The sequence below is a fragment of the Lissotriton vulgaris genome, unplaced genomic scaffold (assembly GCF_964263255.1).
Source record: "Lissotriton vulgaris unplaced genomic scaffold, aLisVul1.2 SCAFFOLD_530, whole genome shotgun sequence".
NCBI classification, from domain to species: domain Eukaryota; kingdom Metazoa; phylum Chordata; class Amphibia; order Caudata; family Salamandridae; genus Lissotriton; species Lissotriton vulgaris.
The window spans coordinates 538118-560380 of NW_028254364.1; the positions used below are offsets into that span (position 1 = coordinate 538118).

A 22263-nucleotide genomic window follows, 5' to 3' on the forward strand; every position below is an offset into this window, starting at 1 on the left:
ATGGAGCAAGGAAGCCAAGTGTGCCGGAGCCTGAGGGCAGCCGCCGTCCTGCTGCTGCTGCTGGGACTCCACTCTGCCGGTAGGTGGCGCCAGCGTAGGCCTCACACCGAGGGTGGCTCATGGCCTGCGGGTGGCACAGGACGAGGGACGGAGAGACAGCAGTGCTGTCTAAAGCATGGGGTGGGCTGGGAGACTGTAATAGAGGGGGAAAGGAGGCTGGTCAAGATGGGACCTGTGGAGAAAGGAGGCTAGTCAATGTGTTACCTGTGGAGAGAGGAGGCTAGTCAATGTGCTACCTGTGGAGAAAGGAGGCTGGTCAAGATGGGACCTGTGGAGAGAGGAGGCTAGTCAACGTGTTACCTGTGGAGAGAGGAGGCTAGTCATTGTGTTACCTGTGGAGAGAGGAGGCTAGTCAATGTGCTACCTGTGGAGAAAGGAGGCTGGTTAAGATGGGACCTGTGGAGAAAGGAGGCTGGTTAAGATGGGACCTGTGGAGAAAGGAGGCTAGTCAACACGGGACCTGTGGGAGAAAGGAGGCTAGTCAAGATGGAACCTGAGGATAAGAGAAGGTGGGGCATCATGTTACCTGTGAAGAAAGGAGGCTAGTCAACATGTTACCTGTGGAGAAAGGAGGCTAGTCAACACGGAACCTGTGGGAGAACGGAGGCTAGTCAACACAGGACCTGTGGAAAAAGGAGGCTGGTCATCACGGGACCTGTGGGAGAAAGGAGGCTAGTCAACACGGGACCTGTGGGAAAAGGAGGCTAGTCAAGATGGAACCTGAGGATAAGAGAAGGTGGGGCATCATGTTACCTGTGAAGAAAGGAGGCTAGTCAACATGTTACCTGTGGAGAAAGGAGGCTAGTCAACACGGAACCTGTGGGAGAACGGAGGCTAGTCAACACAGGACCTGTGGAAAAAGGAGGCTGGTCATCACGGGACCTGTGGGAGAACGGAGGCTAGTCAACACGGGACCTGTGGGAGAAAGGAGGCTAGTCAACACGGGACCTGTGGGAAAAGGAGGCTAGTCATCATGGGACCTGTGGGAGAAAGGAGGCTAGTCAACACGGGACCTGTGGGAAAAAGGAGGCTAGTCAACACAGGACCTGTGGGAAAAAGGAGGCTAGTCAACACGGGACCTGTGGGAAAAGGAGGCTAGCTAATTTGTTACCTGTGGAGAAAGGAAGCTAGTCAACATGTTACCTCTGGAGAGGGGAGGCTACTCAACATGGGACCTGTAGGGGACAGGAAGCTAGTCAAGATGGGACCTGCGAAGAAAGGAGGCTAGCCAACATGTTACCTGTGGAGAGAGGAGGCTGGTCAAGATGGGACCTGTGGAGAAAGGAGGCTAGTCAAGATGTTACTTGTGGTATACAGGAGGTTAGACAACCTGTTACCTGGGGTTCAATGAAGGTTGGTCAACATGTTTCCTGTGGGAGAAGTGGGGTTAGTAGACAGGGTAATACACACCACTGCTGGGTTTATAAATGCAGCAACAGGCAACCTTTAGTTTAACCCATTCCCTGTTTGGAGTGATTATGTATAGTTCTAAAGTCCACCTATGGAGCATTATGAGGAGACCTGGTGACCAAATATGTCCTAGTTCCAGAGGCCACACCTATAATTTAGGATTCACCTCTGGAGGCCACATCAAGAATAAGGTGGTTCATTAATACCTCTGTATATCATTAATAATAGATCTGTTTATAGGACGCACGTCTTTCTTCGCCATAGTCATGCGCATAGCATGCATATTCACTCCGCATTACAACAGCACAAGATACCTCAGAGTTAACCCTCTCATCACTGTGCTCTCTATGACACCTTTGTCTCTCTGGTAAAAGTCCACATCTGCAGAGTTATGCCCAGTTCTGAAGGTCACATCTGCAGAGTTATGCTCAGCTCTAAATTCCACATCTGCCGAGTTATTCTCAGTTCTGAAGTCCACATCTGCAGAGTTATTCTCAGTCCTGAAGTCCACGTCTGCAGAGTTATTCCCTTTTCTGAAGTCCACATCTGCAGTTATTCCCAGTTCTGAAGTCCAAATCTGCAGAGTTATTCCCAGTTCTGAAGTCCACATCTGCAGAGTTATTCTCAGTTCTGAAGGTCACATCTGCAGAGTTATTCCCAGTTCTGAAGTCCACATCTGCAGAGTTATTCCCTTTTCTGAAGTCCACATCTGCAGAGTTATTCTCAGTTCTGAAGGTGACATCTGCAGTTATTCTCAGTTCTGAAGGTCACATCTGCAGAGTTATTCTCAGTTCTGAAGGTCACATCTGCAGAGTTATTCCCAGTTCTGAAGTCCACATCTGCAGAGTTATTCCCTTTTCTGAAGTCCACATCTGCAGAGTTATTCTCAGTTCTGAAGGTGACATCTGCAGTTATTCTCAGTTCTGAAGGTCACATCTGCAGAGTTATGCTCAGTTCTGAAGGTCACATCTGCAGAGTTATTCTCAGTCCTGAAGTCCACATCTGCAGTTATTCTCAGTCCTGAAGTCCACATCTGCAGAGTTATTCCCAGTTCTGAAGGTCACATCTGCAGTTATTCTCAGTCCTGAAGTCCACATCTGCAGAGTTATGCTCAGTTCTGAAGGTCACATCTGCAGAGTTATTCTCAGTCCTGAAGTCCACATCTGCAGTTATTCTCAGTCCTGAAGTCCACATCTGCAGAGTTATGCTCAGTTCTGAAGGTCACATCTGCAGAGTTATTCTCAGTCCTGAAGTCCACATCTGCCGAGTTATTCTCAGTTCTAAAGTCCATATCTGCAGTTATTCTCAGTCCTGAAGTCCACATCTGCAGAGTTATGCTCAGTTCTGAAGGTCACATCTGCAGAGTTATTCTCAGTCCTGAAGTCCACATCTGCAGTTATTCTCAGTCCTGAAGTCCACATCTGCAGAGTTATGCTCAGTTCTGAAGGTCACATCTGCAGAGTTATTCTCAGTCCTGAAGTCCACATCTGCCGAGTTATTCTCAGTTCTAAAGTCCATATCTGCAGGTATTCTCAGTCCTGAAGTCCACATCTGCAGAGTTATGCTCAGTTCTGAAGGTCACATCTGCAGAGTTATTCTCAGTCCTGAAGTCCACATCTGCAGTTATTCTCAGTCCTGAAGTCCACATCTGCAGAGTTATGCTCAGTTCTGAAGGTCACATCTGCAGAGTTATTCTCAGTCCTGAAGTCCACATCTGCCGAGTTATTCTCAGTTCTAAAGTCCATATCTGCAGTTATTCTCAGTCCTGAAGTCCACATCTGCAGAGTTATGCTCAGTTCTGAAGGTCACATCTGCAGAGTTATTCTCAGTCCTGAAGTCCACATCTGCAGTTATTCTCAGTCCTGAAGTCCACATCTGCAGAGTTATGCTCAGTTCTGAAGGTCACATCTGCAGAGTTATTCTCAGTCCTGAAGTCCACATCTGCCGAGTTATTCTCAGTTCTAAAGTCCATATCTGCAGTTATTCTCAGTCCTGAAGTCCACATCTGCAGAGTTATGCTCAGTTCTGAAGGTCACATCTGCAGAGTTATTCTCAGTCCTGAAGTCCACATCTGCAGTTATTCTCAGTCCTGAAGTCCACATCTGCAGAGTTATGCTCAGTTCTGAAGGTCACATCTGCAGAGTTATTCTCAGTCGTGAAGTCCACATCTGCCGAGTTATTCTCAGTTCTAAAGTCCATATCTGCAGAGTTATTCCCAGTTCGGAAGTCCACATCTGCAGAGTTATTCCCAGTTCTGAAGTCCACATCTGCAGAGTTATTCTCAGTTCTGAAGGTCACATCTGCAGAGTTATTCCCAGTTCTGAAGTCCACATCTGCAGAGTTATTCCCAGTTCTGAAGTCCACATCTGCAGAGTTATTCCCTTTTCTGAAGGTGACATCTGCAGTTATTCTCAGTTCTGAAGGTCACATCTGCAGAGTTATTCCCAGTTCTGAAGGTCACATCTGCAGGTCACATCTGCAGTTATTCTCAGTTCTGAAGGCCACATCTGCAGAGTTATTCCCAGTTCTGAAGGTCACATCTGCAGAGTTATTCCCAGTTCTGAAGGTCACATCTGCAGAGTTATTCCCAGTTCTGAAGGTCACATCTGCAGAGTTATTCTTAGTTCTGAAGGTCACATCTGCAGTTATTCTCAGTTCTGAAGTCCACATCTGCAGTTATTCTCAGTCCTGAAGTCCACATCTGCAGAGTTATTCCCAGTTCTGAAGTCCACATCTGCAGAGTTATTCCCTTTTCTGAAGGTGACATCTGCAGAGTTATTCTCAGTTCTGAAGGTGACATCTGCAGTTATTCCCAGTTCTGAAGTCCACATCTGCAGAGTTATTCCCTTTTCTGAAGGTGACATCTGCAGTTATTCTCAGTTCTGAAGGTCACATCTGCAGAGTTATTCTTAGTTCTGAAGGTCACATCTGCAGTTATTCTCAGTTCTGAAGTCCACATCTGCAGTTATTCTCAGTCCTGAAGTCCACATCTGCAGAGTTATTCCCAGTTCTGAAGTCCACATCTGCAGAGTTATTCCCTTTTCTGAAGGTGACATCTGCAGTTATTCTCAGTCCTGAAGTCCACATCTGCAGAGTTATTCTCAGTCCTGAAGTCCACATCTGCAGTTATTCTCAGTCCTGAAAGTCACATCTGCAGAGTTATTCTCAGTTCTGAAAGTCACATCTGCAGAGTTATTCTCAGTTCTGAAGGTCACATCTGCAGAGTTATTCTCAGTCCTGAAGTCCACATCTGCAGTTATTCCCAGTTCTGAAGTCCACATCTGCAGTTATTCCCAGTTCTGAAGGTCACATCTGCAGAGTTATTCCCAGTTCTGAAGGTCACATCTGCAGAGTTATTCTCAGTCCTGAAGTCCACATCTGCAGAGTTATTCCCAGTTCTGAAGTCCACATCTGCAGAGTTATTCCCTTTTCTGAAGGTGACATCTGCAGTTATTCTCAGTCCTGAAGTCCACATCTGCAGAGTTATTCTCAGTCCTGAAGTCCACATCTGCAGTTATTCTCAGTCCTGAAGTCCACATCAGTTCTATGGTATCAGGTTCTACAAGACGAGCACACATCTAGAGCATCCCAGTCCGGAGCGCGGTGTTCAGCTGTAGGTCAAAAGGCCAGATCTGGAATACAGTACTGGTTCTCGAGAGGACACTTAGTGTCGTGCCCTGGTCTAGAGAAGGATAGAGGCAGAGGCCAGGGGATGGGTGGCGGTATTCTAGAACTAGTATGAAAAGCTGCTGGGGTTTGAACTTGTCAGGTCAGGAAGAGGGGATGAGGTGCTAGAATCATCTCAAGATCTTCGGGGTGTTCATGCTGATGAGGAAGTGAGGGAATTGCAGAAGTCCTGAGGCTCTGAAACAGAGAGGGCTGATTTAGATCTCGGTGCACGGGTTACTCCTTCACAACGGTGACAGATATCCCGTCCGCGGAAATATAAATCCAAACGGCCCTCCATGAACCATTCCTGAAGGGACATGCGGCATTATTTCCTCTTGTGTAGTTATGTACAGCTTCAGAAAACTTACATGAAATTCAAATCTGTAATTAAGAGCTACATTTTGGTGTGAAATGCATGCCCATGTCAATTGTGGATGCAAAGTCACATTTCGCACAAACAATTGAGCAAACACCACAACAACTCCAAACAACAGCTGCTCGTGTTCTGTGTGTTTGCTTTACTCCCACATACCTGCGATAGGATCTTTACTTCACTTAACTAGAATTTACGCGATATGGTGTCATGGTGTAATTCCAGGAATTTTGCATGACTAGTGGAAGGAGAATACAGCAATGTGACAGAAAGTTCACCTGTGTCAAGTTATTAGTGACCTGACTGTTTGTGGGTCAACCCTAGGCCCACACGCCTATCTTACTTTTGAGTTCACCTGGACCTAGCATGGATTGTTGATCAATAGATGCTGAAGACCGGCGTTGGCACTCATGTCACATGGCCTGGACTGGAGGTCAAAGGTCGGACATTAAAATAAAACAATATTTAAAATACTTTAGGACAGATTCCAGAGTGAGATATCATTCAGAGGGCGTAGGCGTCTGATCCAAGCTATGTCCTCAGGTTGGTTCCACCCTTGATGCAACCAACCGTGGCGAAGCCTTACCTTCCTTAACCAGCCTTACCTTCCTTAACCAGCCTTACCTTCCTTAACCAGACTTACCTTCCTTAACCAGCCTTACCTTCCTTAACCAGACTTACCTTCCTTAACCAGCCTTACCTTCCATCACCAGCCTTACCTTCCATCACCAGCCTTACCTTCCTTAACCAGCCTTACCTTACTTAACTAGCCTTACCTTCCATCACCAGCCTTACCTTCCTTAACCAGCCTTACCTTCCATCACCAGCCTTACCTTCCTTAACCAGCCTTACCTTACTTAACTAGCCTTACCTTCCATCACCAGCCTTACCTTCCTTAATCAGCCTTACCTTCCTTAACCAGCCTTACCTTCCTTAGCCAGCCTTACCTTCCTTAGCCAGCCTTACCTTCCTTAACCAGCCTTACCTTCCTTAACTAGCCTTACCTTCCTTAACTAGCCTTACCTTCCTTAACCAGCCTTACCTTCCATCACCAGCCTTACCTTCCTTAACCAGCCTTACCTTCCTTAACTAGCCTTACCTTCCATCACCAGCCTTACCTTCCTTAACCAGCCTTACCTTCCTTAACCAGCCTTACCTTCCTTAACCAGCCTTACCTTCCTTAACTAGCCTTACCTTCCTTAACTAGCCTTACCTTCCTTAACCAGCCTTTCCTTCCATCACCAGCCTTACCTTCCATCACCAGCCTTACCTTCCTTAACTAGCCTTACCTTCCATCACCAGCCTTACCTTCCTTAACCAGCCTTACCTTCCTTAACCAGCCTTACCTTCCTTAACCAGCCTTACCTTCCATCACCAGCCTTACCTTCCTTAACCAGCCTTACCTTCCATCACCAGCCTTACCTTCCTTAACCAGCCTTTCCTTCCATCACCAGCCTTACCTTCCTTAATCAGCCTTACCTTCCTTAACCAGCCTTACCTTCCTTAACCAGCCTTACCTTCCATCACCAGCCTTACCTTCCTTAACCGGCCTTACCTTCCATCACCAGCCTTACCTTCCTTAACCAGCCTTACCTTCCTTAACCAGCCTTACCTTCCTTAACCAGCCTTACCTTCCATCACCAGCCTTACCTTCCTTAACCAGCCTTACCTTCCATCACCAGCCTTACCTTCCTTAACCAGCCTTTCCTTCCATCACCAGCCTTACCTTCCTTAATCAGCCTTACCTTCCTTAACCAGCCTTACCTTCCTTAACCAGCCTTACCTTCCATCACCAGCCTTACCTTCCATCACCAGCCTTACCTTCCATCACCAGCCTTACCTTCCTTAACCAGCCTTACCTTCCTTAGCCAGCCTTACCTTCCTTAACCAGCCTTACCTTCCTTAACCAGCCTTACCTTCCATCACCAGCCTTACCTTCCTTAACCAGCCTTTCCTTCCATCACCAGCCTTACCTTCCTTAACCAGCCTTTCCTTCCATCACCAGCCTTACCTTCCTTAATCAGCCTTACCTTCCTTAGCCAGCCTTACCTTCCTTAATCAGCCTTACCTTCCTTAGCCAGCCTTACCTTCCTTAACCAGCCTTACCTTCCTTAACCAGCCTTACCTTCCATCCCCAGTCTTACCTTCCTTAACCAGCCTTACCTTCCTTAACCAGCCTTACCTTCCTTAACCAGCCTTACCTTCCTTCACCAGCCTTACCTTCCTTAACCAGCCTTACCTTCCTTAACCAGCCTTACCTTCCTTAACTAGCCTTACCTTCCTTAACCAGCCTTACCTTCCTTAACTAGCCTTACCTTCCTTAACTAGCCTTACCTTCCATCCCCAGTCTTACCTTCCTTAGCCAGCCTTACCTTCCTTAACCAGCCTTACCTTCCTTAACCAGCCTTACCTTCCTTAACTAGCCTTACCTTCCATCACCAGCCTTACCTTCCTTAACCAGCCTTACCTTCCTTAACCAGCCTTACCTTCCTTAACCAGCCTTACCTTCCTTAGCCAGCCTTACCTTCCTTAACCAGCCTTACCTTCCATCACCAGCCTTACCTTCCTTAACCAGCCTTACCTTCCTTAACCAGCCTTACCTTCCTTCACCAGCCTTACCTTCCTTAACCAGCCTTACCTTCCTTAACCAGCCTTACCTTCCTTAACTAGCCTTACCTTCCTTAACCAGCCTTACCTTCCTTAACTAGCCTTACCTTCCATCACCAGCCTTACCTTCCTTAATCAGCCTTACCTTCCGTAACTAGCCTTACCTTCCTTCACCAGCTCACCCTCCATCACCAGCCTTACCTTCCTTCACCAGCCTTACCTTCCTTAACTAGCCTTACCTTCCATCACCAGCCTTACCTTCCTTAACCAGCCTTACCTTCCTTAACCAGACTTACCTTCCTTAACTAGCCTTACCTTCCTTAACCAGCCTTACCTTCCTTAACCAGCCTTACCTTCCTTAACTAGCCTTACCTTCCTTAACCAGCCTTACCTTCCTTCACCAGCCTTACCTTCCTTAATCAGCCTTACCTTCCTTAACCAGCCTTACCTTCCTTAACTAGCCTTACCTTCCTTAACCAGCCTTACCTTCCTTAACCAGCCTTACCTTCCTTCACCAGCCTTACCTTCCTTAACTAGCCTTACCTTCCTTAACTAGCCCTACCTTCCTTTACAAGCCTTACCAGCCTTACCTTCCTTAACCAGCCTTACCTTCCCTAACTAGCCTTACCTTCCATCACCAGCCTTACCTTCCTTAATCAGCCTTACCTTCCTTAACCAGCCTTACCTTCCTTAACTAGCCTTACCTTCCATCACCAGCCTTACCTTCCTTAACCAGCCTTACCTTCCTTAACTAGCCTTACCTTCCTTCACCAGCTCACCCTCCATCATCAACCTTACCTTGCTTCTCTAGCCTTACCTTCCTTAACCTAGAGATGTTTCTATGAAATTAATGTGTAACGTAGTTCCGTAAACTTACCTTGTTTAAGATAAATTGTCAAAACTGTACTTTTTTCAATTTTAACAAAACTTTTCTCAGCAGTCCATGGGAATTAATGTATTCGCACATTTCCATGACACCCTCGAAGAAACCTCAAATAGGAGTATATGGGCGGCCTCCGGCACATGTCCCCGGCAATAAGGCATACTAGGGTCAACATCTCATCCCTGGGTCTAATGTTCACTGAACCGCTGTCCCGGCCGCGGGTGTCTGGGAGCACAGCGCCTGGAGTCCAAGTGCTAGCTTCTAAGCTCTGTGGCGGCTCCAGGACCTCTGGGGAAGGTCCACTCTCAGCTTAAGGATCACTGCTGGTCTCAAGGGGTGGAGAAGAGTCTACTCAACTATTTAAATGTGATGTGAGAGGGATAAGAGGCTGACCCCAGAGGACTGGCCACTCCCCGGGTGCAAGAGGGGGGGACCAGTAGAGATTTGGAGCAGACAGTTCATTTAGAGGCATATGTAGGTAGCCGTTTGCGATTCCTTAAATGTATATATAGAAGACAGGTCAAATATTAAAGACAGCCAGCCAGGGATTCATGGCGAGGTGCTCATGATGTATAGGCCACCCATCAACCGTTGGTCCATGTACACTTGATAAGTTTCCAAGAACCAGACCCTACAGGGTAAGCATTAGGAGAACGGACACCTTAAAGGTAAATGCAATGGTTCAATTGGTGCATTGTGTATTATTGGGGGTCACTTTATTAAATGCGCCTCATCTGAGAAATATTGTTTTTAATGTCACAATATATGGTGTGAAAATGTTGACTCTCGCTTTGTTTATTTAGTGTTTTCTTGTGTTTTTATTGTCATGTATGTCTTGTTGATAAGTGGCATTGTGACTCTGATTGTTAGAATCATTAAAAATTGTAAACACTGAAAATGAAGGCTATCGAAACTGATTGGCCAAGGCTGGATAAGTGGCATTCACCAGCTGGGAAGAATGTTTACATCACACCTTGGGTTGATGCACATGTGCATTGAACACGTACTGAGCCCTCTGTGCACAAGCTTCATGGTGCTGTTTGTCTTCTCTCCACAGCTGCGCAAACCACGACTACCCTGGCCCCCACGACTACAGGTAAGTCACCTGCTGTCTCATGTGCCAATGCTGCTTTCATGCTCGTGGCTTCACCTAGGGTTCTTAGTTTTTAGAATTCGGTTTCTGTGATCAGAAAGAAGATGAAACACAAACTCTAAAGTGCACAGTTTAAGTCAGGGTGGAATGGCGTTGGCTACTTATAATGCACGTTTGAGGGTGGCACGAAGACCCCATTGGTCATATAACTATCGTTTTCTGTTGTGGCGTTCCTTGTTCAATGAGGGGCAGAATTATGATAGGACTTGATTCGCGCTTGCTCCATGCAACGCGGTGCAAGTGTGACGCAAGCCCAAAATTTGATTTATGATACCACGCAAGGCCATCGTCTGTGGCCGTGAGTGGCTTCGTAAATTAGCAGTAACGCAACACAGCACAAATCATTGCATTGGGTTTCTCTGCCCTGAGAAGGCATTGCATGGGCGTTGCGTGGGTGTTGCGTGGGCGTTGCATGGGCGTTGCGTGGGCGTTGCATGGGCGTTGCGTGGGCGTTGCATGGGCGTTTCATGGGTGTTGCATGGGCGTTGCGTGGGTGTTGCATGGGCGTTGCATGGGCGTTGCGTGGGCGTTGCATGGGCGTTGCTTGGGCGTTACATGGGCGTTGCATGGGCGTTGCATTGGCGTTCCCGTGCAACCCTCATGGTTTTGTACATATTCCAAGATTTATCAAAAGTTGAAGACTTGGGAATGCGCTGAAAAGATACGCCTTCCCAGGGAAGGCGTAATGGGAAGAAATATCTTCATTTCTTCTTGTTACTTCCTCTGCATGCAGCACACGTAGAAAGAAGAACATGTCCTCAGGATTGCTTTTGTGCAGGAAGGTGCCTCTTTGTTCCTGCAACAGAGGCCCCCTTGCACCATGGGGCGAGGGTGCCTGCGCTGGTGGTAGGGGGACAAAGGGGCACCAGCGCAGGGGCAAAGGCAGGACGCCTTCCTGCCCTTTCCCAGTCATGCGGCGCAGGAAGGTGGCTTGCTGGCCTGCATGACTTTATTGTAAATATGCCCCATTTTCTCTAGATTCCAAAGGCAGGCGGCCCGAAGCCGCAGCACCTCTGGGCACCTCTTGAAAGCCCTGGGGCAGTGTGAAGGTGGCGGAGTTTGTCTAGGCGCTGTTGGATTGAAGCAGAGCGCAAGATGAAGGTGAAGTAGTGTGGCTCACTGGTTAGAGGCGGCAGACCCGAGAGCAGAGGACGGCCCGGGACCAGGGTTCGATTCCCGGCGCGGCAGGTTTCTGGACCAGGGTCAGCGGACTCGATAATTCTCTCGCCTCGGTGCCCACTCTGATCAGCGATCACACTCGGCAACTCTGGGCATTAGCTTGCCTCATCTTCCCTAACGGCCCCACCAGACCGCCGGGGATGCCTGGTCTCACCCTGGAGATACCCATTAAGGGACCATCTCTCAGGGAAGCCAGGAAGGGTTTCGCAGCGGTCGAAGCGCGGAGATACTCCTCCGGGAGTCGATCCTAGCGCTATATAAACCTGCAATTAATTAATTAATTAATTAAAGATTAGAAATCTTTCCTTTAGATGTGCTCCAGCGAAATGTCATATTTCGTACATAGAATGAGGAAAAAACGAGGGTAAATAAACATATTTCTCCTTGTTACGCCTCTCCTGGGACGGTGAATATCTTTGCGCAAAAGGGGAGAAGAGGGCTGGCAGGAAGTGTGCTGGGGGATTAGTAAATAATAAAAAACAAGACTTACTTGGTGCATCCAGCCGCCTCACACTCCTCTGCTCCTGGTGCAAGCAGTCCCTGGGACAGTATCGGACTCCCGATCCAATCCCCACGCTGCTCTCAAGCATGAGAGCAGCGTGGGGATTGGCCTGAGTGGACTAGATCAACGCTCGCTCAGGCACAGGGAGTTTGCACTGTTTTTCCAACCTGACTGTACATTACAGCTGGGTTGGAGAAACCTAAGTGCGCATGTCAGTTTGGAAGGCCTGAAACGGCCGGCCAACTGACATGTGCGCTTAAAAGTGCACATTTGCCACTCCCATGGCCCGGCCTCACCTCTTCCTGCACACACTGGCTCAGTGCCAGCAGCTAAAAAGATAAAGCAATTCAAAAATCACTTTATTTTTCAGCTGCTGGCTCTTAGCCAGTGGGGCGGTGCTCCACCGCCATTGCGCAGGAGCCGCCACTGCATTATTACTGCATTCCTCTTCATCAGAAGGCTTTGCAGCATCACTGCCCCTCTTAACTCTTTTTGTGTATGTGAAATAGTTTATAGGCTGAAAGAGATTTTGAGAAGCTCCATCAGGGGCAACAAAAAGGTGCAGGAAACTGAGAGAATGTGTTTAAGGGTTTGGGGACCACTGCACCATGGTTCTACTCACTCCTTGAAGATGGCCTGCCAGAGAGGCCCTCGCAGCACCCACAATCTCACTGTCAGTTCAGGGGTGTGCAGGATGTAGTAGCAAATCTAATTTCTGAAACCACCTCCTGTTCTCCTCAGCAGCCGCAACAACCACTACACCAGCAGCAACCACCACCACACCAGCAGCAACCACTACCACACCAGCAGCAACCACCACCACACCAGCGGCAACCACCACCACACCTGCCGCAACCACCACCACACCTGCCGCAACCACCACCACACCTGCCGCAACCACCACCGCAGCAGCTGAAACAACCACCACAGGAACCGGAAGCACCACCACAGGAACCGGAAGCACTACCACCAGTGCAGGTAAGCTTTATTGAATTATAATACCCTTTAGGTTTTTCTTATTAGCCCTGAGGATGCATTGGGGCACTTAATACTCAAGAACCTAAGAATGCAGAAACCTCTCTGGCCACTATCCCATCTGCAGGTTGTACACTCGCCCCAGCAGGGGGAAATGGCCAGTATTGCCCTACCCAGTAATCACTGCCAACCTGACCATGGGTGGTGTATCAGCGTGACAGCCTAGCCGGAAGTTCTGCTGCCACCAACACTCCTACTTCCATCCCACAACCACATGATGGCCCGATTCACAAAGGAAAACCTACTCTTTTGTGTAAGTTTAAACTTATCGGTATTCACAAAGCTAAACTTAGATCAAAAGTCTAACTTTACGAACAGTAACTCAACTTTGTCAGTATGGAAAAGTAGTAAGGTTAGTTTTTTGGTCTGGGCTTACCTTTGTGAATACCGAAAAGTAGTAAACAGTGGTCTGCCTTACCTAGGGTCCCTGCACACTAGGACAGAGGTCTGCCTTACCTAGGGTCCCTGCACACTAGTACAGAGGTCTGCTGTACCTAGGGTCCCTGCACACTAGGACAGAGGTCTGCCTTACCTAGGGTCCCTGCACACTAGGACAGAGGTCTGCCTTACCTAGGGTCCCTGCACACTAGGACAGAGGTCTGCTGTACCTAGGGTCCCTGCACACTAGGACAGAGGTCTGCTGTACCTAGGGTCCCTGCACACTAGCACAGAGGTCTGCTGTACCTAGGGTCCCTGCACACTAGGACAGAGGTCTGCCTTACCTAGGGTCCCTGCACACTAGGACAGAGGTCTGCTGTACCTAGGGTCCCTGCACACTAGGTCAGAGGTCTGCTGTACCTAGGGTCCCTGCACACAAGGACAGAGGTCTGCTGTACCTAGGGTCCCTGCACACTAGGACAGAGGTCTGCTGTACCTAGGGTCCCTGCACACTAGGACAGAGGTCTGCTGTACCTAGGGTCCCTGCACACTAGGACAGAGGTCTGCCTTACCTAGGGTCCCTGCACACTAGGACAGATGTCTGCCTTACCTAGGGTCCCTGCACACTAGGACAGAGGTCTGCCTTACCGAGGGTCCCTGCACACTAGGACAGAGGTCTGCCTTACCTAGGGTCCCTGCACACTAGGACAGAGGTCTGCCTTACCTAGGGTCCCTGCACACTAGGACAGAGGTCTGCCGTACCTAGGGTCCCTGCACACTAGGACAGAGGTCTGCCGTACCTAGGGTCCCTGCACACTAGGACAGAGGTCTGCCGTACCTAGGGTCCCTGCACACTAGGACAGAGGTCTGCTGTACCTAGGGTCCCTGCACACTAGGACAGAGGTCTGCTGTACCTAGGGTCCCTGCACACTAGGACAGAGGTCTGCCTTACCTAGGGTCCCTGCACACTAGGACAGAGGTCTGCCTTACCTAGGGTCCCTGCACACTAGGACAGAGGTCTGCCGTACCTAGGGTCCCTGCACACTAGGACAGAGGTCTGCCGTACCTAGGGTCCCTGCACACTAGGACAGAGGTCTGCCGTACCTAGGGTCCCTGCACACTAGGACAGAGGTCTGCCTTACCTAGGGTCCCTGCACACTAGGACAGAGGTCTGCTGTACCTAGGGTCCCTGCACACTAGGACAGAGGTCTGCTGTACCTAGGGTCCCTGCACACTAGGACAGAGGTCTGCCTTACCTAGGGTCCCTGCACACTAGTACAGAGGTCTGCTGTACCTAGGGTCCCTGCACACTAGGACAGAGGTCTGCCTTACCTAGGGTCCCTGCACACTAGGACAGAGGTCTGCTGTACCTAGGGTCCCTGCACACTAGGACAGAGGTCTGCCTTACCTAGGGTCCCTGCACACTAGGACAGAGGTCTGCTGTACCTAGGGTCCCTGCACACTAGGACAGAGGTCTGCTGTACCTAGGGTCCCTGCACACTAGGACAGAGGTCTGCTGTACCTAGGGTCCCTGCACACTAGGACAGAGGTCTGCCATACCTAGGGTCCCTGCACACTAGGACAGAGGTCTGCTGTACCTAGGGTCCCTGCACACCTGGACAGAGGTCTGATGTACCTAGGGTCCCTGCACACTAGGACAGAGGTCTGCCGTACCTAGGGTCCCTGCACACTAGGACAGAGGTCTGCCTTACCTAGGGTCCCTGCACACTAGGACAGAGATCTGCCTTACCTAGGGTCCCTGCACACTAGGACAAATGTCTGCCTTACCTAGGGTCCCTGCACACTAGGACAGAGGTCTGCCTTACCTAGGGTCCCTGCACACTAGGACAGAGGTCTGCTGTACCTAGGGTCCCTGCACACTAGGACAGAGGTCTGCTGTACCTAGGGTCCCTGCACACTAGGACAGAGGTCTGCTGTACCTAGGGTCCCTGCACACTAGGACAGAGGTCTGCCTTACCTAGGGTCCCTGCACACTAGGACAGAGGTCTGCTGTACCTAGGGTCCCTGCACACTAGGACAGAGGTCTGCCTTACCTAAGGTCCCTGCACACTAGTACAGAGGTCTGCTGTACCTAGGGTCCCTGCACACTAGGACAGAGGTCTGCTGTACCTAGGGTCCCTGCACACTAGGACAAAGGTCTGCCTTACCTAGGGTCCCTGCACACTAGGACAGAGGTCTGCCTTACCTAGGGTCCCTGCACACTAGGAGAGAGGTCTGCTGTACCTAGGGTCCCTGCACACTAGGACAGAGGTCTGCCGTACCTAGGGTCCCTGCACACTAGGACAGAGGTCTGCCTTACCTAGGGTCCCTGCACACTAGGACAGAGGTCTGCCTTATCTCGGGTCCCTGCACAATAGGACAGATGTCTGCCTTACCTAGGGTCCCTGCACACTAGGACAGAGGTCTGCCTTACCTAGGGTCCCTGCACACTAGGACAGAGGTCTGCTGTACCTAGGGTCCCTGCACACTACGACAGAGGTCTGCTGTACCTAGGGTCCCTGCACACTAGGACAGAGGTCTGCCTTACCTAGGGTCCCTGCACACTAGGACAGAGGTCTGCTGTACCTAGGGTCCCTACACACTAGGACAGAGGTCTGCCTTAACTAGGGTCCCTGCACACTAGGACAGAGGTCTGCCGTACCTAGGGTCCCTGCACACTAGGACAGAGGTCTGCCGTACCTAGGGTCCCTGCACACTAGGACAGAGGTCTGCCGTAGCTAGGGTCCCTGCACACTAGGACAGAGGTCTGCTGTACCTAGGGTCCCTGCACACTAGGACAGAGGTCTGCTGTACCTAGGGTCCCTGCAGACTAGCACATAGGTCTGCTGTACCTAGGGTCCCTGCACACTAGGACAGAGGTCTGATGTACCTAGGGTCCCTGCACACTAGGACAGAGGTCTGCCTTACCTAGGGTCCCTGCACACTAGGACAGAGGTCTGCCTTACCTAGGGTCCCTGCACACAAGGACAGAGGTCTGCCTTACCTAGGGTCCCTGCACACTAGGACAGAGGTCTGCTGTACCTAGGGTCCCTGCACACTAGGACAGAGGTCTGCCTTACCTAGGGTCCCTGCACACTAGGACAGAGGTCTGCCTTACCTAGGGTCCCTGCACACTAGGACAGAGGTCTGCTGTACCTATGGTCCCTGCACACTAGGACAGAGGTCTGCCTTACCTAGGGTCCCTGCACACTAGGACAGAGGTCTGCTGTACCTAGGACCCCTGCACACTAGGACAGAGGTCTGCCTTACCTAGGGTCCCTGAACACTAGGACAGAGGTCTGCCTTACCTAGGGTCCCTGCACACTAGGACAGAGGTCTGCCTTACCTAGGGTCCCTGCACACTAGGACAGAGGTCTGCTGTACCTAGGGCCCCTGCACACTAGGACAGAGGTCTGCTGTACCTAGGGTCCCTGCACACCTGGACAGAGGTCTGCTGTACCTAGGGTCCCTGCACACTAGGACAGAGGTCTGCTGTACCTAGGGTCCCTGCACACTAGGACAGAGGTCTGCCTTACCTAGGGTCCCTGCACACTAGGACAGAGGTCTGCCTTACCTAGGGTCCCTGCACACAAGGACAGAGGTCTGCCTTACCTAGGGTCCCTGCACACTAGGACAGAGGTCTGCTGTACCTAGGGTCCCTGCACACTAGGACAGAGGTCTGCCTTACCTAGGGTCCCTGCACACTAGGACAGAGGTCTGCCTTACCTAGGGTCCCTGCACACTAGGACAGAGGTCTGCTGTACCTAGGACCCCTGCACACTAGGACAGAGGTCTGCCTTACCTAGGGTCCCTGCACACTAGGACAGAGATCTGCCTTACCTAGGGTCCCTGCACACTAGGACAGAGGTCTGCCTTACCTAGGGTCCCTGCACACTAGGTCAGAGGTCTGCTGTACCTAGGGTCCCTGCACACTAGGACAGAGGTCTGCTGTACCCAGGGTCCCTGCACACTAGGACAGAGGTCTGCCTTACCTAGGGTCCCTGCACACTAGGACAGAGGTCTGCTGTACCTAGGGTCCCTGCACACTAGGCCAGAGGTCTGCCTTACCTAGGGTCCCTGCACACTAGGACAGAGGTCTGCCGTACCCTGCACACTAGGACAGAGGTCTGCTGTACCTAGGGTCCCTGCACACTAGGACAGAGGTCTGCTGTACCTAGGGTCCCTGCACACTAGGACAGAGGTCTGCCTTACCTAGGGTCCCTGCACACTAGGACAGAGGTCTGCTGTACCTAGGGTCCCTGCACACTAGGCCAGAGGTCTGCCTTACCTAGGGTCCCTGAACACTAGGACAGAGGTCTGCCTTACCTAGGGTCCCTGCACACTAGGACAGAGGTCTGCTGTACCTAGGGTCCCTGCACACTAGGACAGAGGTCTGCCTTACCTAGGGTCCCTGCACACTAGGACAGAGATCTGCCTTACCTAGGGTCCCTGCACACTAGGACAGAGGTCTGCCTTACCTAGGGTCCCTGCACACTAGGTCAGAGGTCTGCTGTACCTAGGGTCCCTGCACACTAGGACAGAGGTCTGCTGTACCTAGGGTCCCTGCACACTAGGACAGAGGTCTGCCTTACCTAGGGTCCCTGCACACTAGGACAGAGGTCTGCTGTACCTAGGGTCCCTGCACACTAGGCCAGAGGTCTGCCTTACCTAGGGTCCCTGCACACTAGGACAGAGGTCTGCCGTACCCTGCACACTAGGACAGAGGTCTGCTGTACCTAGGGTCCCTGCACACTAGGACAGAGGTCTGCTGTACCTAGGGTCCCTGCACACTAGGACAGAGGTCTGCCTTACCTAGGGTCCCTGCACACTAGGACAGAGGTCTGCTGTACCTAGGGTCCCTGCACACTAGGCCAGAGGTCTGCCTTACCTAGGGTCCCTGAACACTAGGACAGAGGTCTGCCTTACCTAGGGTCCCTGCACACTAGGACAGAGGTCTGCTGTACCTAGGGTCCCTGCACACTAGGACAGAGGTCTGCTGTACCTAGGGTCCCTGCACACTAGGACAGAGGTCTGCCTTACCTAGGGTCCCTGCACACAAGGACAGAGGTCTGCCTTACCTAGGGTCCCTGCACACTAGGACAGAGGTCTGCCTTACCTAGGGTCCCTGCACACTAGGACAGAGGTCTGCCTTACCTAGGGTCCCTGCACACTAGGACAGAGGTCTGCTGTACCTAGGGTCCCTGCACACTAGGACAGAGGTCTGCCTTACCTAGGGTCCCTGCACACTAGGACAGAGGTCTGCTGTACCTAGGGTCCCTGCACACTAGGACAGAGGTCTGCCTTACCTAGGGTCCCTGCACACTAGGACAGAGGTCTGCCTTACCTAGGGTCCCTGCACACCAGGCTTGCCCCCCAGATGACGCGCTGTCCTTTCCTTCACAGAGACCACCACGACCGGGAGCGCGGAGGTGAAGGGCCTCGAACCCTGGAAGATCGCCCTGATTGCGGTGTTCTCCACCCTTGGGGGGCTGCTGCTTCTAACCCTGCTCTTCTTGGTAAGTCACCTGGGGCTCCTAGCAGGGGCCTCCGGGTGTCCTTTTGGGTCAGGGGGGCTTTGTCAGACACCTCGCATTAATCAGCCGAACGCCAAGGGCGTGGGGTTGCGGTGGCATAACCAAACGTAAGCCCCGTCCCACCCTCCCTTGCAAAGAACATGGTGAGGCCCCCCTCCGGACTGAGGGTCTCTCAGGCCAGGGTACCGTGCTGGGGGGTCCCCTGGAGCTCGGGCCCCCTGCACTGCGGGGTCTGCGCTCGGGGATCTTTGTTACCCCACTTCTGGGATGTCTCTTCTAGCGAGAGGTCTGCTCATGTCAACCTGGGGGTCTGAGAAGAAGGAGGCGGCACAGGCAGGAGGGGACCCTGCTGACATGTCTCTATAGTAGGAGAGGGGGGGGGGTCCCTTCAGGGTGATGTCACTGCCTCCAGACATGGGTTGGTGGCAGTTAAGTGCCTCTTTGCGGGGATATCACTTTCTCAAGACTCGGCTGCGGGTGGCAGAGGGAATGTCACAGGTGATAGATCATTAGAGACAGAGCCTCTGTTGTAAGTGCATCTCTCACAGCCTTGCTGGCCTCTGTTGTAAGTGCATCTCTCACAGCCTTGCTGGTCTCTGTTGTAAGTGCATCTCTCCACAGCCTTGCTGGTCTCTGTTGTAAGTGCATCTCTCACAGCCTTGCTGGTCTCTGTTGTAAGTGCATCTCTCCACAGCCTTGCTGGTCTCTGTTGTAAGTGCATCTCTCACAGCCTTGCTGGCCTCTGTTGTAAGTGCATCTCTCACAGCCTTGCTGGTCTCTGTTATAAGTGCATCTCTCACAGCCTTGCTGGTCTCTGTTGTAAGTGCATCTCTCACAGCCTTGCTAGTCTCTGTTGTAAGTGCATCTCCCCACAGCCCCACTAGTCTCTGTTGTAAGTGCATCTCTCACAGCCTTGCTGGTCTCTGTTGTAAGTGCATCTCTCACAGCCTTGCTGTTCTCTGTTGTAAGTGCATCTCTCACAGCCCCACTAGTCTCTGTTGTAAGTGCATCTCTCGCAGCCTTGCTAGTCTCTGTTGTAAGTGCATCTCCCCACAGCCCCACTATTCTCTGTTGTAAGTGCATCTCTCACAGCCTTGCTGGTCTCTGTTGTAAGTGCATCTCTCCACAGTCTTGCTGGTCTCTGTTGTAAGTGCATCTCTCGCAGCCTTGCTGGTCTCTGTTGTAAGTGCATCTCTCACAGCCTTGCTGGTCTCTGTTGTAAGTACATCTCTCACAGCCTTGCTAGTCCCTGTTGTAAGTGCATCTCTCACAGCCTTGCTAGTCTTGTTGTAAGTGCATCTCTCACAGCCTTGCTGGTCTCTGTTGTAAGTGCATCTCTCACAGCTTTGCTAGTCCCTGTTGTAAGTGCATCTCTCACAGCCTTGCTAGTCCCTGTTGTAAGTGCATCTCTCACAGCCTTGCTGGTCTCTGTTGTAAGTGCATCTCTCACAGCCTTGCTGGTCTCTGTTGTAAGTGCATCTCTCACAGCCTTGCTGGTCTCTGTTGTAAGTGCATCTCTCCACAGCCTTGCTGGTCTCTGTTGTAAGTGCATCTCTCACAGCCTTGCTGGCCTCTGATGTAAGTGCATCTCTCGACAGCCTTGCTGGTCTCTGTTGTAAGTGCATCTCTCACAGCCTTGCTGGTCTCTGTTGTAAGTGCATCTCTCCACAGCCTTGCTGGTCTCTGTTGTAAGTGCATCTCTCACAGCCTTGCTGGTCTCTGTTGTAAGTGCATCTCTCCACAGCCTTGCTGGTCTCTGTTGTAAGTGCAACTCTCACAGCCTTGATAGTCTCTGTTGTAAGTGCTTCTCTCACAGCCTTGCTAGTCTCTGTTGTAAGTGCATCTCTCACAGCCCCACTAGTCTCTGTTGTAAGTGCATCTCTCACAGCCTTGCTAGTCTCTGCTGTAAGTGCATCTCTCACAGCATTGCTGGTCTCTGTTGTAAGTGCATCTCTCCACAGCCTTGCTAGTCTCTGTTGTAAGTGCATCTCTCACAGCCTTGCTAGTCTCTGTTGTAAGTGCATCTCTCACAGCCTTGCTGGTCTCTGTTGTAAGTGCATCTCTCACAGCCTTGCTGGTCTCTGTGCATCTCTCACAGCCTTGCTGTTCTCTGTTGTAAGTGCATCTCCCCACAGCCCCACTAGTCTCTGTTGTAAGTGCATCTCTCACAGCCTTGCTGGTCTATGTTGTAAGTGCATCTCCCCACAGCCCCACTAGTCTCTGTTGTAAGTGCATCTCTCACAGCCTTGCTGGTCTCTGTTGTAAGTGCATCTCTCACAGCCTTGCTGGTCTCTGCTGTAAGTGCATCTCTCACAGCCCCACTATTCTCTGTTGTAAGTGCATCTCTCACAACCTTGCCAGTCTCTGCTGTAAGTGCATCTCTCACAGCCTTGCTGGCCTCTGTTGTAAGTGCATCTCTCACAGCCTTGCTAGTCTCTGTTGTAAGTCCATCTCTCACAGCCCCACTTGTCTCTGTTGTAAGTGCATCTCTCACAGCCTTGCTAGTCTCTGTTGTAAGTGCATCTCTCACAGCCCCACTTGTCTCTGTTGTAAGTGCATCTCTCACAACCTTGCTGGTCTCTGCTGTAAGTGCATCTCTCACAGCCCCACTAGTCTCTGTTGTAAGTGCATCTCTCACAGCCTTGCTGGCCTCTGTTGTAAGTGCATCTCTCACAGCCTTGCTGCTCCCTGATGCCAGAGTTTGTGCCAGTGTGTTTCCTCTGATGGCAGTGTTAGTATCCTAGGCCCCTGGCTGAGACTGATGCCAGAGTGTGTGCCAGTGTGTTTCCTCTGATAGCAGTGCTAGTATCCCAGGCCCCTGGCTGCTCCCTGATGCCAGTGTGTGTGCCAGTGTGTTTCCTCTGATAGCAGTGTTGGTATCCCAGGCCCCTGGCTGCTCCCTGATGCCAGTGTGTGTGCCAGTGTGTTTCCTCTGATAGCAGTGTTAGTATCCTAGGCCCCTGGCTGCTCCCTGATGCCAGTGTGTGTGCCAGTGTGTTTCCTCTGATAGCAGTGTTAGTATCCCAGGCCCCTGGCTGCTGCCTGATGCCAGAGTGTGTGCCAGTGTGTGTGCCAGTGTGTTTCCTCTGATGGCAGTGCTAGTATCCCAGGCCCCTGGCTGCTCCCTGATGCCAGTGTGTGTGCCAGTGTGTTTCCTCTGATGGCAGTGCTAGTATCCCAGGCCCCTGGCTGAGGGCTGATGCCAGTGTGTGTGCCAGTGTGTTTCCTCTGATGGCAGTGTTAGTATCACAGGCCCCTGGCTGAGGACTGATGCCAGAGTGTGTGCCAGTGTGTTTCCTCTGATGGCAGTGTTAGTATCCTAGGCCCCTGGCTGTGGCCAGGTGCCAGTGTGTGTGCCAGTGTGTTTCCTCTGATAGCAGTGCTAGTATCCCAGGACCCTGGCTGCTCCCTGATGCCAGAGTGTGTGCCAGTGTGTTTCCTCTGATAGCAGTGTTAGTATCCCAGGCCCCTGGCTGCTCC

General features: G+C 51.3%; 1 protein-coding gene across 1 annotated transcript in view; it reads left to right on the top strand.

Moving 5' to 3' along the window:
* LOC147659568 (uncharacterized) overlaps positions 1-22263 on the top strand; it is a 29309-nt gene continuing 7046 nt past the window's right edge. Inside the window, exons 1-4 of the mRNA XM_086951642.1 lie at positions 1-79; positions 10060-10098; positions 12578-12814; positions 18653-18765. Of these exons, the coding sequence (XP_086807768.1) occupies positions 1-79; positions 10060-10098; positions 12578-12814; positions 18653-18765 (468 nt within the window). The remainder of the gene's footprint in view (positions 80-10059; positions 10099-12577; positions 12815-18652; positions 18766-22263) is intronic.